Source organism: Lycorma delicatula, chromosome 9 (assembly GCF_047948215.1).
Source record: "Lycorma delicatula isolate Av1 chromosome 9, ASM4794821v1, whole genome shotgun sequence".
Lineage (NCBI taxonomy): Eukaryota > Metazoa > Arthropoda > Insecta > Hemiptera > Fulgoridae > Lycorma > Lycorma delicatula.
In genome coordinates, this window is record NC_134463.1 from 88,346,813 (window position 1) to 88,365,821 (window position 19,009).

Consider the following 19,009-nt stretch of genomic DNA (forward strand, 5'->3'; position numbering starts at 1 on the left):
GACATTACCAAATTGTTTCCCAACACATGTTTACATGTAAAAAGCTATTTTTAACAGCAACCAGCCTTTGTATGTGGGATTAGTGTAGACGTGTTGTAAATTTCATAAAATATCAGTCCTAGGGAGACAAAAAGGTTCATATGCTGAAAAAGATTTACAGCAACTGTTTTTTTTTTTTTTTTTTTTTACAATGAAAAATCCTTTTTTTCAATAAGAATAGATTAAGTAGTATAAATTTTATAAAATGACAGTCCTGAGACAGATACATGCTACATGAAATTTCTTAACTAAATAGACAATTCTCAAGACATATTCTTGCTTCAGAAATCCTGTTTTGAGATTTTTAATTATATTGTGTGATATATGATTCTCTTAATTAAATTTGATTTTTCCCAACATTATTGGAATAATGCTCAATCTAGAGGGCTACAAGATCAGATCTTGTAGACCACTGTTTGAGAAATACTGATGTATTGTAATAAAAGTGAATTTGAATTATTGTAATTTTACATCTGTATTTGTGAATGTATATTACATATATATTATATCTGTGTGTGTATGTGTAACTATTTTTGCATCAATAAAGTCCCTTAATAGAAAATACATTTATTAAAAGCTAGTAGAAGAACTATTCATAAATGAACTGCACAATAATGAAAATTAAACATTTCTTAATACTGTATTTTAACAGCATAACCATTTATAATGTAGCCAAACCTCTTACTCTGTCTATAAATTGAGAAACACCATAGGCAAATTTGTGTACATAAATTTGAAGGATCCACTTTGCCTTGAAAGCTACAGGCATATGACTAGTTACATTAAAATATATGAGTATTTTGTATCTTTTCAGATAAAATTTCATTTATTGTCCTGGAAAGAAAAATAAAATTTATTTTAATTATCTCAAAATCTTTGAGATTTACAGGACTGTGTGAAGTTCAAATGCCTAGGTTTCAAACGTTATATGATAGGAAATGTTCTAGATGTGCATGTATGTAAATATAGTAACTCTGATAATTAAGAACAATGTGAGTTTCAAGTGAAAATAATTTTGACTCTGAATGCTCTTAAGATAATTTCCAGCAAGATAAATTTTAATTTCTCCTTGTTTTTAATGGACCACCAAAGCCCATTAAAATTAAAACCTTATCCTTTCCCTTAAACATCATAATATTGATACATAAACTGTCTATAATATTCTTTGTTATTAGTATCAATTAGTTTATAAAATTCAGTCCACCGATCAACATCCAAAACAATTTGATGATTACCGATCTGAAAAACAATTTCTATGTTGTTTTTGAATTACATTGTAAAGTTACTGTTTTATAATATATATCTTTTACCAAATTATGTTTTTTATAACACAGAAAATTTTTGGAAAAGGATATATGAGAACATCTACCACTGATGAATTAACTCAACTACTCTGGCAGACACCATTCATCAGATAAGTAAAAAATTAGTTTGACTTTTGACATAAACTACCAGTTTTCAACTATTTAAATACTTATACAATATCTTCACAGAAATCTAACAATACTAACAGAATAAAAATAAGAGGAAGCAAAATGAAGTTGGAGAATGTAAAGTAAGGGACCACAAGAGAAAGTAATTGGAAAATAAAAAAGGTACTTGAAAATGTATATGGTTGTTAAAGAAATTATTTCTTATAATAAAGACTCAAGAATATGAATGAACAAAAAGTAGTTAGAAATAACGTTCCAACTCTATAAAAACAATAATAAAATATTTATTTGGAATGGGTTAACAAAGAGTTAACTTATGCTGGAATAATTAACAGACTTTTAACAGAAAATATTGGACGACATCTTGTTACAAACATAGTGGATATACCATGTTGACAACTACGATAAAAAAAAGATTGTTTAAGCCATTAAGAGAACCTTTTTGTGGCAATGTAATGATTTTCAAAATTTTAGATGCGAACTTAAAAATGGAACATTAATCGTTAAAAAAAATTTGTGGATTTTGTAATATGTATTCACATGGTCAGTTTTACAAGTGCAAGTTAGCAGGACATGGGGGTTAAGGCTAAAAACATAAAATTTACTGTAAACAAGAACTTATAAAATTAAAACAGATTTTAAAAGAACTGGATGCCGTTTTCAACAGATGTAGAGATAATTTTATAATAATTGCATGCAAAGTGGAGCTAGCAGATTTTAAAATGGAACCACTTTCACAAGATTTCCCTGGAATTTCAATTAAAAGTAGAAGAGATGATTATTTTCTTTTGGATGTTGACAGGATTTAGCAGGGTTATTTAATAAAAGAGAAATGGAAACATTTAAGCATCAGTAATAGGTTCACAAACTGAACTTGTCTATCCTTTTCCAAAAATTTCCTATTGTAATATAAAAGAAATATGGATTTGATAAAAAATATTAATATTACCAATAATTTTACCATGGAATTAAAAACAATATAGAAATTTTTTACAGATAGGTAGTGATCAAATTGTTTTGAACGTTGATCAGTGGACTGAATTTTATAAACTATTAACATAATATTATAGATTGTTTAAGTATAATGATTTTTAAGGAAAAAGGATAATGTTTTAATGGGCTGTAGTCCATTAAAATCAAAGGGAGTTAAAATCTTAATCTTAATCCATTAAAATCTTAAGAGAATTCAAAGTCAAATTATTTTCACTTGAAACTCTCTTGTTGCTCCAAATTATCAGCCCCTTCTATATATGTAATAAAATTTAAAACCAATTTAGATTTTCAATATCTGTATCAGAAAAACTGAGAGCACATTTGGCATAATGATTTAAAAATTAAAATAAACATCTAGACATTTAAGGTGCTTGCCAACCTAGATATAGGAAATTGGAGAGAACTCTTTCACAAGGGACAGTTAGATGTAGTCAAATGGAACCATATCTTTTGAAGCAACCTAAGGACACCTATACAGTGTTGCCCTCATCCTTATTTCAGTGGGTGATAGGTAAGAGAAACAAATAAATAAACTATATAGTCTTCCTACATTTTCAGGCATTATTGGATGATCTACTACTACATTACCATTCAGTAAGGGAGTAGTAAAAATTCACAAAAGCATATTAATATTTTGCACAAGCTGTGTTCACACACAAAACAGCAGTTCTCTTTAACTCAGTAGGCACACTTTAAAAAAAATCTGTTGGTTAGTAGAGTTTTTTGGATAACAAGTAATAGAATGTTAATGCATTTTGCTTACAAGAAAGTAAATAAAAATAATTAACACCAAAATATTTTCCTATTTACAAATATATTTCTACAGGTAGTTGAAATCATTGTAGCTAGCAAATACTATATTAAAATGTTTGTAGTTTATATTGTTTTTAAACAATAAATAAAAAAATGTGTAAATTAGTTCACTATTTTAGAATGAATTATATTTGTATAAATAAATAATGAAGTGCAATTAAATACATAGTAAATAATTTATGTCTGAAAAAAGTTAAATGGAAATTGTGGTAGTTTTATTTCTTCTTCCTATTATTATATCTGGGAGATTGTTAAATATACTTAGTGATAATATGTAGTGATTAATAATACTCAAAAAGCCTGATATCTAGCCAGCCTTCTTGAATCAGGGCCACCAGTCTGTTGACTCTGGTTTGTGTAGTGTCTATACCTTATAGCTTGTTATAGCCCTCTCTTTCCTGGTCCAGGTAATTAAAAAATATATTTTAAAAGAACGGTGGCTGGGCAGCAGTGTCAAGGAGAAGCTGATAAGGATGAAACAAAAGGGCAATACGACCTGGTCTTGTAATGTCATTTCCCTGTTGAAGAAGACCAACATTAACTTTCTCTACCACTCGATGCACTGTGATAAGGAATGAACTACAATTATAAAATAATTTTTTTTGGAGTGGATCTGCCCTATACAAAAAAGCTGGTACTTGCCCAGCTGTACTTTTTTTCTTTTTCCTGTTTAGCCTCCGGTAACTACCGTTTAGATAATACTTCAGAGGATGAAGTGTAGTTGTGTACATTCTCAGTTCGACCATTCCTGAGATGTGTGGTTAATTGAAACCCAACCACCAAAGAACACCGGTATCTACGATCTAGTATTCAAATCCGTGTAAAAATAACTGGCTTAACTAGGACTTGAACGCTGAAACTCTTGACTTCCAAATCAGCTGATTTGGGAAGACGCGTTCACCACTAAACCAACCCGGTGGGTTGCCCAGCTGTACTGGTTAAGTCATACTAACCTTGTTTTAATGGACAGTCGTAATCGCCTATCCTTTAAGTTAAATTTTCTTAGCATGGCACCATTGTTATAAACTATAAAAACAATAAAGGCCTATCCTTTGCATGTTAATTTTAGCTACATTGAAGCCCATTATCGCAGGAACTATTAATGCTACAGGCTTAAAATTTTGGGAGTTATGGTAGAAAATTGATGTAATTTTGTGTCGCAGTTAATAGGTCTGTCAATGTGAGAAAATTATTACCTAATTTACAATACTAGAAGTAACAATTAATATTTAATTGAACATAAAGTGGAGGACATGAAAACAGACACAAAATTACATCAATTTTCTGCTTTAACTCAGCTATTTATTAACAGATTTAAAAAAAATAAAATGTCATTTTGTTCAAAATAAAAGGCTTAATATTTTAGCAAATAACATAAATTTTGATAAAACTAATATTTATGGAGATATAATGGATTGAAAAATAAACATAGCCACCATTTTGTAATTTGCAAAGATATTTAAGTCTTGATTTTTTGCTAATTTTAAAACTATTACCAAGACCGTTACCAAATATTATTATGATTACTCTATCCAAACTTGAGATATACATTTTATACAAAAATAACAAAGGAGAAATTGTCATTTTTCCTAAGGATATTTTTTGTTTAGCTTTACAAGTAGAATCTGAAAAAGTATAGCCTGCCCACCATTTTAGAAATACTCTTGTGTGTGTATATATATATATATATATATATATTTATGTACAGTAGATTTTGTTGGGTCATTTTTTACATTAAAACAATATTTTTCCTCTATATATTCTGCAATAGAAAATATATAGACTCTTCTACCTTGTAAAAATGCTTGAGTAAATTTTTTTCCTAGATTTATTACCTTTTTAATACAAATAAAATAATTTTCTTTAAAAAAAATTGCAGTTAATGCTGATTTTGACTAATTCTATCTATTTTAGTCATCAATTATTACTTTAAAATATGTTTTCTAAATCTGAAAATTTTTAAGAGCAATCAATTGTTTTACACAAGAGATGTTAACATATATGGATAATAAATGTACATCTCCAATTATTCCAAGAATTTGATAGTGATTGTATATCACAGAAAATATATCTTGTTATTAATTTAATATAATTGAATTGTGTTTTATTTCTCATATTAGAAAAAAACCATAAATTACATTTCAACAAACCATAACTCAGATTTTTCTTTTTAATCTATTTAAAAAAGCTATAAAGACTCCAACTATAAATGTAGTCTTCTGATTTTTTTTCCAGAGAATATATAAATATAATTGTTAGGTAACCAAGTTGGTTGTAGTCACACCCTTCTAGCTATAAATCCATACTGTTCAGTTACTATTCTGATCACTGTGGATCAAATGACTACTGATCTATAATTTTTTACATATATAATAAAAAATGAATTGCCAAGATGTATTCCTGAAGGAATTCAAATATATGCTATTTATGTGGCCTTTGAATGCCTCCACATTACTTTACACTGCATCACCTGTTTGATTATTGTAAACCATAGATCATTTTTCTGCTAGTTTGTACCAAGTTTGAAGAATCCTACAATATTGTATACACAGTTAAAAAATGATGGTAATATTTGTACAAATATGATTTTAATGTCTTCACTTCGACTCAAGTACGTGCCAGAAGGGAAAGTACTTAGGTTTTTGAAATACTTTGATTTTATTAGAAACATTTGCTGATTAATGCCATACAGAAGATTCTGATTATGAAACCTGGTAAGGCTTGACATTTTTAAATTCTAAATTCATCTATTATAATGAAATTTTATTTTAGCACGAACGTATTATTTTTAATGTATATAAATAAAACCTTGTTGGTTATACCTGGTATTGGATAAGATTGTAGAGCTGGCAAAGTTTATACCATCTAAAATCATAGAAATAATTTTGTTTAATTGTACAGCAAATCCATATTTCAACCTGTTTTGAGGGTAGTGACTAATAGATAAAAGTGTATCCAATGATTAACTTTTGCTAAAATTTTATTTAGTAAAATACAAAATCAAGAACTCTACAATTAATTTTTATCTCTTCAGGTGATAATGTCATTTTAGTTGTAATCTTACTTAGGAAAGTTATAGCAGTTGTTCAACACCTACCTTTGAACCTTGTGTAAATGTATACATTTCTTAATACTTGATTTAAATCTATTTAAAATTTAGTAAGTCTATATAAAGTATACTTGAATAATTAGAACAAAATTTTGTATACTACAAAGGCAAAAATATAAAATTAAATGCCTGCCCCACAATGAAATATGTGTTTTTTTGTCTAGTTACAGTTGTATGCAAATGCTATTAGAAGTATCTATTAACAGTAAAATCTTTATTCGCTAAAGATAGACGAACATCGCTACAAGTAATATTTGTTACTGTACAACGAAAGTTGTACAATCTTAAATAGACTTCTTCAATCTTAAATAGATATCGTGACTCCTTAGAAAGTTGTTTCTCAGGGTAATACCCATAAAAATTGATAAACGATTAGTTAATTCTTCAATAATACTACTGATTTCATTAGTGGGGGACTATTTAACGATATTTTTCGAGTATTATGCATGATTTTTCTGATTACATTCATTATCTGATATCTCAAATTACGATTATATAACGTATTTATACTTACAGTTTCATTATAATATTTTTTTACCAGGGAAATTTCATGAGAATTCACTTAATTTTAAGCAGTATTAAGTTGGATTTGAATCTAAGCTCAATTGACCGCGGTCCTAATGACAAAACTAAAAAAATATATCGCAGTGGCATTAGCTTCGCCGGCCTCTTGTCGTTGAAGCCGTTCATTCATTCAAGTCAGAATGATTCGTGGGGTTAGCTAGCTGTTAGGTTAGAGTATTTATTATGATCAATTTTTTAGTAATGCATATATAATTTAAAAGTAAAGTAAATGAATCTTATATTTGTAACATAGAAGTTTACTTTATTGTTTACTATGAGCGAAGATGACGGAGATCCTGTTATTGAAGAGGTAATTTTAATGATTTTTAAAAGATTGATATTTAACATTTAACCAGCAACGTGGAGTTCAAGAATTAATATTTATTATTAATGTCAGTGACATTTGAAGCACAGAAATGGTGAACCATAGTACAGTAGGTTTTCATTAATTAATTAAGGCAGTTTTCCATTTTTTTACAGTTTGCCATTGTAGCATAATTGCTTATTTTGCACGTGTGCTGGCGTGAACAATTTATTTTTTTGTAAATAGTTTTATTTTTCTCCAAACAATATTTTGGCAAACTTGGTGATTCGATCTCTTCCTAATTAGTACACAGAGTAATTATTTTTCATAAAACATTAATGAAGTTCTTGACACTATGTAAATTATGGTAGCCATGTAGTAGTATTTTTATTGTAGAATAATATATTAATGACGTTCTACGGGATGAAACTGGTTGTTATTTAGTAGTAGTATTAGTGAAGAATGTTCTGAAAGTATTGCCTAATTATTGATGTCCAGTAAGATGTTTATACATTTTATTTGAAATCTTGGCTCCTTGCAGTTTGTAACATTGATTTTTTCTGTTTTATTATTTGGTGGCTTTCTTGGCCAGTTAATTAGATTTCTGGACTAGTGTATTGTATTTATTGACGAATCTTAATTGCTTGAACCTTCCCCAACATTTTTAACTGATAATTATGTTGTAATGTTTCAACATAATATGAAGAAAATCTAGTCAGAAATGATGCAACAATTGGAAGGATTTGACTAAGGATTTTAATGTTATGTTTCAGGTACCCGTTTATCTTTCACATGATCTGGCAGATCATCTGTTTATTTATCAATACCCAGTTCGCCCAGCAAATAATTCCTTTGATAATGCAAATATTATTAAGGTATGTTACTGATTTATTATTTTTATAAAGAATAGTAAATGACAGAATTATGGTATATGTTGTTATCAAACTATTATCTTTTTTTAAAAGTACCAGTATAAAAAATTTCTAATTTTTAAACACTGGGTGTATTTTAAAAAGCATTTGTGATAGTTTATGAGAACGTCGAAAAAATGTAGACTGAGTTTTCAGTTGCATATTTGATGTATTTTTGTTTGTAGTGTGTATCTTTGTAAATTTAATAAGTGTATTGTATAGTAATGGAAAATGAAAGTGAATACACAAGAATTGTTTCAAGAGATAAGTAGAAACAAAACAGCTCTCTGTTTTTGCATGAAGTTACTTCCTGACAAAAAAGTAAGAATGTGTTAAGTATAAATTGAATTCTGAGATTTTTTGTTGGATGGAGAAAATGGAAATTACCCTTATAGATTAAAGTGTTGAAAATATATAAGTATGTGAAAGATCATTGTTGAATGAAAAGCAACAAACAGTCTTTGTTCACATTGATAGAAATGCAAAACAAAATTTTGTGATGCCACAGACAAAAAGTGATGCTGAACTAATTAATGTCATTAATTTGTTAAGCGTGAAGTTATTATATTTTGGACACATGTTAAGGCTTATGAAAAAATCGACAATGTTGTGTATTTGTACAGATGTGTATGTTGTCAGTGACAATATCTACTTGTATTGTGAAATATAGATTAGTTTGTTGATTTGGATGATGAAAGTGGTGTTTATTAAAAATAACATTTTAGTAGAATGGAAGATCATTTCACTCGAAGGAAATCTTATGTCACTCAAAATAAACATTTTATGGTTTTCACAATTATTAGTTGTCTTTATGGATAATGTTAAAATTAAAGTTAAATAATGTTTAATGCTTTTAATTTTACGCTTTTTTAAAATTTTTATTTTATGGCTGTGATATTAGTTTTAAGTGTTTTTTATTTAAAAAAAAGAGATTTTAGCTGTGATATTAGTTGTAAATCTTTGTTTAATTTCTTATTTTTTAATGTAGTTTTAGTCTTCTTTAGCTATTTATTTTTGTTTTTGTTTTATAAAATTTTATTCCGGGCGATGATAATGCCCAAAGTGTTCTTTGCCTCCCTCCAAAAAAAATCTTAAAAAACTTGGAAAATCTGTTTGGTATGTTTTCAAAAAGTGTTATTGTTGATTGAGAACAAAAAACACCCAAACTTACCATTTCATTACAGAATATGAATAAACAAAATGCTTAGCCACATGGTCAAAATATGTAAGAAAGCCACCATAACTGACACACTTGTCCACAGCAAATCTATTGCCCTATGTAGCACAAATTTTTCATATATGTTATGTCAGCTGACAATTATACTGATCTATAAAAAAATCACAAAAAAAGTTATTGTATTGTTTGCAAAATCACTAATAATATGCGTTAGATCAACTTAGGAGAATATACTACTGATAAACACAGCTATCCTAAAGTATGAACATTATGCTGGAATGACAATGCTATTTGTACAAATCAGATGCATATTCATCCACAGAACACACATAAACATTTCACACATCAGAATCAACCTTTGTAAATAACCTTATATCAACTTGTCCAAAAATCATGGTATTAAAAAATACCTTATAAATTAATAAATAAAAATAGGCATCAAAATTTCTACATTTTAAATAAAAAGTCGTGATTTTGAGGCTTCTGTACTATGTGGGGACAATTTAGTAAATTTTTTTTATAAAGAAGTGATCCTTAACAAAAAAAAGAAATAAAGAATTGTTTAAAAATATTGAAAAATAGTATGATAGTAATCAAAATTGCTTCTTATTTTGGGTTAAGGATATATTATAAACAGCTGATTATCGCAAATCAGCTGTTTTCAAAGTTGAGAGTTCTAAGGTTCAAATTGTACTAAAGGCAGTTAATTTTATATGGATTTGAATATTGGTATGCTTTGGTGGTTGGGTTTCAATTAACCACACATCTCAGGAATGGTCAACCTGAGATTGTACTGGACCACTTCATTTACATTCATACATATTATGCTCACTCATCTTCTGAAGTAATACCTTACGGTGGTTCCAGAGGCTAGAAAAAGAAAGAAAGGGTAAATTACAGGGCCAGAGTTACTTAATTGCCCTTAAGCTGACACAAGAAAATGAAAAAAAAACTTTTTTTAATAATAAAAATTAAAAGAATTAGACCCAAAAACAAAAAATAAAAACAACTGAATATTGTATTTTTTAGAGTTGGGAAAAAAATTAAAAAAAAGATTTTTTCTAAAAGTATTCATGTATAGGTTAATCTCAACAAATTTACTTAAGTAAAGTTTTCTCTTAATCTAACAGTTCCTCCTCTAATAAAGGCTAAAACAAGAACATAAAAGTTTTCAAAAAACTTTTCTGTGATGAAGGTCCAGGGTTTATAATTATGGAGAATTGTAAACTTTTTGATAAGAAATATAAAATACCAAAACATTTTATTTTCACTAATACTGTATTTTTGACAAGGTCAATAGCTATCAAATATAGCTATTCTAGCAATATTTGCCAGGAAAGTAATATCAAACATGCAGTTATTTTACAGACATAATTTAACTTTAAATTAATTACGTGAAACAGTTAATTGTATGAAGTGCTGTTTCTAGGAAAAATCAACTCATATATATATATATATATATATATATATATATAGACTACTAGATTGTTGATTACATTGTTAATGTTGTCTACAACTTTAGCCTTTAGTTACCATTTAAGATCAACCAGTAAATGCTTTATTTCTACTCCATCGTTTTTACAAAGCAGTTGAGTAGATATTTCATTCTTTATTTATTAACCAAACAAGTATCAGGATACAAATTCCAAAATAATTTTAGTTTGCACATAAGAATTCATTCATAATTATAATGTTGTAAAATAAAAACCACTGAAAAATTCACCTTATATCTCTACACAGAACAATTTAACAACTTCTTGAAACAATTATGATGAAACAAATTGTTGTTAACAATTAACAACAGCGCCATTTTCAATATCTCTTTTAAAGGGATTAAATTAGAGAATGCAGGCTTATTTTCTGTCAGTTACCATGTTATGGAGTCTAGTACACCTGCTATGGCAACACATCTAAAACAGTGTACAGTGGTTGAAATTTTAAAAGTAGAAAAGGTTAATTCTAGCGACATTCATCATTGTCATAAAGCTGTTTATGATGATGAGACTGTTGATTGAAGTACTATGAGTAGGTAGGTGATTAAATTTTGTGCATCAGAAGCTGATAAAGCAAATATTGAGCTTGAACTTCAACAGTGATCAACCAGTTTCTGTGACTGATGAGAAGCACCAAAAGGAGTGAGATAAATTGATTCAAAATGACTTGTTGCGTCACACAACATTGCATTGTGTGTGCACATGTGTGTGTGTGTGTGTGTGTGTGTGTGTTGTGTCTGTGTCTTGTTTAACAATCTGCAGACCCAATAATTCTGCACCATGATAATGCTTTGTCACACATTGCGTACAATTGCCAAGGCTTAACTTAAATTTGAACCTATTCCACACCCTCCATATATACTAGATTTGGCATCCTGTGATTTTCACACATTTCAATAATTAAAGAGAAATTAAGGGCGTTCATTTCATTATTCATGGTGAATGGGAAGGATGCAGTTGTGCAGTTCTTCAGTAAGGTCATGGATCAAGGAAAGATTGCCAGCATTCTTTACTGATGTTAGGAGAAAATTGTTTCACCATTAGGAGAAATGTGTAACTGTAAATGGTGAGTTGGAAAAGTAAGTGTAAGGTGATTGTAGAAAATAAAAATATGTCATGTTTCTTCTGTTTGATTATTTCTTTAATTTGCAAGTTATGAGCGACTGTGCATTAAATTTCAGCCTCTCCTTATAGTTTAATTACTATTTTTATTTCTTTTTATATTAAGTAATATTATAAACTCTGAAGTGAATAAATACCATTTAAACAATTTTTTTTAAGAGACATCACCATTGAGATTATTTTATATTTGAGTAAAAAAAAAAAAATACAGAACGTGTTTTTGTTAGCCGTGTAATGATAATAATATTTATGATTAATCAGTCACATGTTGAAATAAAAATTAATCAGCAAATTCATAGTGAATTTTGTTGGCAGATTTAGCTAATATTGAAATGAATTTTCAGAAGTATAAAAAAATCCCAAAGCAAAGTATGGGTTTTTTTTTCATAAAAATATGAAGTTTGTTTTGATATTAAGATCATTTCTTTGTTGTTTCAATTTAGTGTTCCATTAAACCGGAACATCAAGAAGTCTCAATGGAGTTTGCCATGGATACACAAACAAACAATTATGATATCAGCCATGGTGAGCAGATAGCACTTAATGTTGATGGTTCAAGAGAGAAGCCACATCAGGAAAGATGTTTTCAGAGGTAATTATGTTTATTTACATATGAGGTGTGTGAGAAAATTAATAAGATTGGTAACACTGCGAGTGATCTGGCAATGCTGTGTCTACCGGTCTGTGCTAGACCTGTTTGTTCATCCCTTCCACATGCTCAGTATGAGTTTCAACTCCGTTCAGCCAACACATTATTTTTGACAGCGCCATCAGTGAAGTTGTGTGTTATGAAAATAGAGCATCGGAATTTAGAGCAACGTTGTGCAATCGAGTTTTATGTTAAACTTGGGGAATCCGCTAGTGTTACCTTTGAAAAGTTGAAACAGGCCTATAAGGAACATTGCTTATCAAGAGCACAAGTTTTCCACTGGCACAAATCATTTTTGGAAGGTCGAGAACACGTTGAAGATCAACCTCGCTCAGGGAGACCTTCAACTTCAAAATCTGATGAAAACGTTCGTGTGAGGGTTCTTGTGAGATCAGACCGTCGCTTAACAATAAGGATGATGAGTGAAAATTTAAATTTAAACACTTTCACCGTACATCAAATTTTGACAGACGATTTGGACATGCAAAAGGTTTGTGCGAAATTGGTGCCGAAAAACCTCACAACGGAATAGAAGGACAATCGAAGAAACGTGTGCGTTGATCTTCTTGAGAGGATTGACAATGACCAAGAATTCTTCAATCGTGTGATCACAGGTGATGAATCCTGGATATTTGAGTACAATCCTGAAAAAAAGCGGCTAAGTGAAGAGTGGCACACTCCATCATCTCCTTGACCGAAAAAATTTAGAATGAGTAAATAAAAGATTAAAACCATGCTAATTTGTTTTTTTGACATTAGGGGTATCGTGCATAAAGAATTTGTTCCTCCATGACAAACTGTCAACCAAGTGTTTTACAAAGGTGTCCTTGAAAGGCTCAGGAAAAGAGTGATTCGTGTGAGACCAGACATTGTAGACAAGTGGATGCTTTATCATGACAATGCTGCGTGTCACACGGCCATTTCCATCATCTTTTTTTTTTAATTTTTGATCTTAAAACGCATTCCTATGGTTCCTCCTTGTGACTTTTTCCTTTTCCCGAAATTGAAACTTGTCTTAAAAGGGCGTCATTTTGGAACTCTGGAGAACATTCAAAAGACTGTGACCGGCCAGTTAAAAGCCCTACCAGTTGAAGCCTTCCAGCGCTGCTACCAGGAGTGAGAACAGCAATTCCGCCTGTGTATAGCTGCCCAAGGGAACTACTTTGAAGGGGATAATATTGTTGTTTGAAAAAATAAAAACTTTGGTAAGTAAAAAGTCAGTCTCATTACTTTTCTCACACACCTCGTAACAAAGGTATACGCATTCTTTAAGAGAATTTAAAAAAAATATTTTTAAATACCTTGCACACATATTTGTAGTAGATACTGTAAATGTAGTGAAGGATGAATTTTTAGAAAATTAACAGTAATGAATAATTCAATTAAATAATTAAACAAATGTTTTAAATTATTATAAATAAAATTACAGTATAAATAATTATAAATATAATACTAATTTATTATAAATTATACATTTTTATTATATTTTTCCAATGGACATGGCATTATTAGCTATTGTGTATTGAATATCTTTTTTTTAGTACAGTATTTCGAGAAAATATAGTGGAAAAAAATAGATTTGTCAAAAAAGAATGGTGGTTCAAGCCATGAATCAAATGAAAACAAAAATACTTACAGTTATGTTGTTTTAATTGTCAAATTCTGCATTACCAATAGTTTTGTGTAAATTTTTTAATCTCAGTACATGGTAGATTCTGTGTTGCTCATCAAATATTCAATTTATAATCAGTTTCTGCCTGTACCAATATAACATATCTTCTGTTATGGTTGTAATTTGCTTTCTTAATTCTTTCAAGTGATTTAGGTCATATAATTTTTGGAAGTAAACAATGTTTTTAATGCACACTCATAAAAAAAAAATTATAAGAGGATAGATCCGGACTTCTTGGAGGCCTCCTCAGAACTGTCAATTTAGCTGCTAATTTTTCACTCAAGTCTGGCTAATGAATCTACTGACGTATGGGATACACAGTCTTTTTGTGAATAAATTTTATGTACATTTTTGAATACATTCATTTGAGAAATGGAGTTGTTATTTGATGTATCAAGATAAGAATTTCCATTAATTTTGTTTCAAAATAGTGTGTACAGCAAAAAAGAAATTACATGTTTTTTCATTGATGAACCACATCAAACATTAACTTTAGGTGTTTGCATCCTTTCTTAAAAATTACGTGTTGGTTTTCAGTTCTAATTCATGAATTAGGTCTCAAAAATTGTAATTCTTCTGCACAGTAACATCCATCCTCATACCGATCAAAAGACACAGGGAAGCTATTCAGAAGATGAGTCTGTAAGTATTGCTACATCCACCTCACTGTCTTGATCTTGCACCATCAAATTTTTTGTTTATTCCTCTTAGAGATTTTATGGGGCACCGAGTTTAGCAACAATGAGCTGGTCAAAAATTTACCGAGGTAAACAATTCTTTATTACTGTAATAAGGAACTATCTAAATGTAGCTGGGGATTGTATTAAAAATAGAATTAGTTTCATTGTCATTGTATAAGTAATAATTTTTCTTCAGTCATTTATTCATTCCTTTAATTATTAAATGAATAAATTATGCATGTGTATGTGTGCCTGCACACATATGCATGTGTACACTGCATGTGCAGGTATACATTTAACATGTTTACTGTATTAAAAATTAATAATTACCAACAAAAACCCCATGAACATACAAAGTTAAGCAGTAGGTAAATTTTTAAACTTGCCAATTTACATCAAAAGGGTACTTTTTGAATTCATTGATTCATCATCAGTTTTTCAATTTATGTTAGTTGTAATTGCATTAACTTTGTCATAAGTTAAAGCTGATAGTTGATCATGAAAAGTATAAGTTTTAATTTATGATATTAAGCTTGCTATTTATTAGTTTTGTGTTTATGGGGTTAATGTTTTTGTATTTGTGATATTCTAATATATTAAACTAGCATCCTCGTTGCAGCTTCGCCTGTGGTATATGTTTACATATGATTAATTGTGCGTTTATCAATATTTTGTTGTTTTGGAAAAATATGAGCCAAATCGGACCATAACCACAATTTTTTTAAATATCTCAACCCCAGCACCACCTAGCAGATCCAAACTAATTCAGGAACTTTCGCGGGTGTGTGCACAATTCAGAAACTTTTAATAAAATCTTATCTTAATTATGCAACCGTATGTAAGTTTGTTAAACACTTTTTTTATTTATTTTTATTTTTTACGCTTTTTTCACTAATGCACTTTTTCAGTCCATTTTCTGATCACTAGAAATAGTGTCAGAGCTTAGATACTTTTGCCTGTGAGATCTTCAGATTTTTTCTTTTTGCTTATGAGCTCTTCTGGACAAATTTAAAAAATGTAAAATTTTGTAATATGTATTTTGTTCGCATGGGTACTCTTCTATCGTCTATATATATATATATAAGAAGAAAGTCTGTTTGTATATCTGTTTTTTGTTTCGTAAATATCTCAACATTGGCTCCACCTAGCAGGTATAGATATTGCAAAAAAACTTTCTTTTCAAATCGCAAAACTAATTAAATTAGTTTTGTGATTAAAAATTAATTTTTGTGAATTAATCATACTCTGAATATGAGCCAAACCAGACCATAAATACAATTTTTCAAAATTTCTCAACCCCCCCAACACCACCTAGTAGATACATTTTTCAAAAAATATTTCTTTTCACATAACTAATATATATATTCTGAATATTAGCCAAATCAGACCATAAATACAATTTTTTGAAATATCTCAACCCCAGCATCACCAAGCAGGTCCAAACTAATTCAGAAACCTTTGCAGGTGTGTGTACAACTCACCAAGGTTTCATCGTAATCAGATGAATGGTCTAGGAACAAATAAGAGACAAACATACATTTATTTACACACATATATATATCTTTCCAAGTGATAAATTGTAACAAATTCTTATCTTATTTCTTTCACTTTTCTATTTTCCAGGTTTAACATGTTTTTGGAGATTATCATTTTATTATTATTTCCTTTCTCTATGTATATGTACTCTTTGTTATACATATGTCTGATATTATAAACCTTATAATTTTGAGTATGCCCTTCATTACATAATTTTTTTTTATTCAATAAAATTTTATTTTTTCTAATAATAACTGAAAATGATCATGAATTAACCAATAAAAGTCATGTTACAGTAACATAAATAAAAATAACATGAGAAAGTATACACTCCAAAATAATAATGGTTTTAATAGTTTGACATTAAATATTTTACTGCATAATGAATGAAGAATGAAAATGTAATAATTTCAAAAAATGCCTTGTTTGTGGAAAGTAGACGAGAGATTGAAGTTAAAGAATTTTTGTAAAACTTAATGCTTAGGTGGAATTCATCATATTTATTGGGTTTGGTTAATATATACAAAAGAGATGCAGGTTTTTAAAACTTAAAATGTTTGATGTGTACTAGATTATTGTTTATTTAATTAATTCATAAAGGTATATTATTATTATTATTGTGTTTTTTTTTATTATTAAATTTTATGTATACAAACATTGATTAATGTATACATATAAAATTCATTTCCATTGTTTACTGTTTCACTTATCACAGTATCTTCTAAATTTCTGAAACTTGATACTTAAATATAACATAATATGTTACTCGATCTCACACTATCAATTTTTTTTGTTTATTCCTCGAAGAAATTTTATGTAATACAGAGTTCGACAACAATGAGCAGGTCAAAGATTGACTGAGATGAACAATCCATTTTTTATTATAATACGGAAGCTTACAGGAAGGTGGAAGAAGTACCTAAATGTAGCTGGGGATACATTTATGAAGTCTGTAAATAAAGTAATGAGACTGGTTTAGAAAAATATTTTATTTCCAATCCAATTATACATCAACTCTATCACCTTCAAAATAGTTCCCTTGGGAAGCTATGCAACGCTTCAAATGGTTTTCTCACTCTTCATAACAGTGTAGGAACTCAGAAACCGAAATATCCTTCAGATGGTCGGTTACATTTTTAAAAATGTTTTCTACTGTTCCAAAATGGTGTCCTTTGATTTTTTTAAACTTGGAAACAGGAAAAAGTTGCAGGGACTCAAGTCAGGTGAATAAGGTTGTTGAGAAACTACAGGAATGTTTTTCTTTGCCAAAAAGTCATTAATTGTAAGTGAAGTGTGACAAGGTGCAGTCATGATGCAGCATCCAGATGTCTTTGATCGACATATTGATTTACAGGCTGTCCTGTAGGAAAAAACTCCTTATAGGTAATGCCATTACTATCGAAGAAACAAATTAGCATGATTTTGATTTTTAATTTGCTCATTTTTGCTTTTTTGGGATGTGGTGAGTTTGAAGTGTGCCATTCTTTGCTCTGGGTTCTGGGTTGTACTCAAATATCCAAAATTTATCACCAGTAATAACATTTTTTTAGAAAATCAGAGTCAGTTTAATTTGTCCTAGAAGATGGCAGCACACCCTGTTGTTTTTCTGTTCAACAGTGAGATTTTTTCACGAATTTTGCACAAACTTTTTTCATGCCCAATTCATTTGTCAAAATTTGGAGTTAACACAAAACTTGATTGCACGACGTTGCTCATAATTAGTGTCACTCATTTTTATAACGCAACAAAAACTCGTTTCACAAAAATTGTTGTTTATGTCTCATGTGGAAACAATAGACTAAAAATATTAATTCCTAATATAAATCAGCTGTTCATAAAACCAGATGTTTACTAGTAACTTTACATTGTTGCCACTTTGGCTACCAAAAAAATCTCTCATTACTTTATTTACAGACCTCGTATACCGAGCTATTCAATCAGTATGAATAGCTGTCCATGTAATAAAAAGTGTCTCCTCTCTGATAACACCTCCTTTAGAGAAAAAAAAAGTTTGGATAGGTTAATAGGAATGTTAGCTAATTTGTCTCACATTTTTAGGGTTGTGGGTTGAAGTTTTGAAAATTAAAAAGGAAAGATTATTATTATCTTAAAATAAATTTTTATGAAATTACATTTTAATAAACTAAAACTTCATAGAAGTATAATTCTTTGAAGTACAAACCCTATTTCAAGATATGTTGCCTGAATAATAACACTCTACTTATGATTAATTTATTAAATATTTAATTTATACAATTTCTGTAATATATAAATTACTGAACCAAACTACCTGTTAGTAGTTAAAACTGTTTTTGAAATATAAAAAAATGTAAAGGTGCCAATAAATATACAAATGCTTTAAGAGTCATGCATATTTTTGGACTTGAAGATACAAAAATCTGAGTGGGTCAGTCTTGAACGAGAAGCAATACTTTCCCTATTTTATTATAATTGGTAAAGTAAGCAAATCTTTGATAAATTGTTTTATTACTGTATGTATTATAATGTTCTCAT

At 29.2% G+C, this 19,009-nt stretch overlaps 1 protein-coding gene across 4 annotated transcripts in view; it reads left to right on the forward strand.

Moving 5' to 3' along the window:
* The first annotated feature begins 7,090 nt into the window (after positions 1-7,090).
* Polr3E (RNA polymerase III subunit E) overlaps positions 7,091-19,009 on the forward strand; it is a 47,669-nt gene continuing 35,750 nt past the window's right edge. For all 4 annotated transcript variants that reach the window (XM_075374898.1, XM_075374897.1, XM_075374896.1 and 1 more), the window contains exons 1-3: positions 7,091-7,261; positions 8,029-8,130; positions 12,402-12,550. In XM_075374898.1, coding sequence (XP_075231013.1) covers positions 7,226-7,261; positions 8,029-8,130; positions 12,402-12,550 — 287 coding nt within the window. In that variant the 5' untranslated portion in view covers positions 7,091-7,225. The remainder of the gene's footprint in view (positions 7,262-8,028; positions 8,131-12,401; positions 12,551-19,009) is intronic.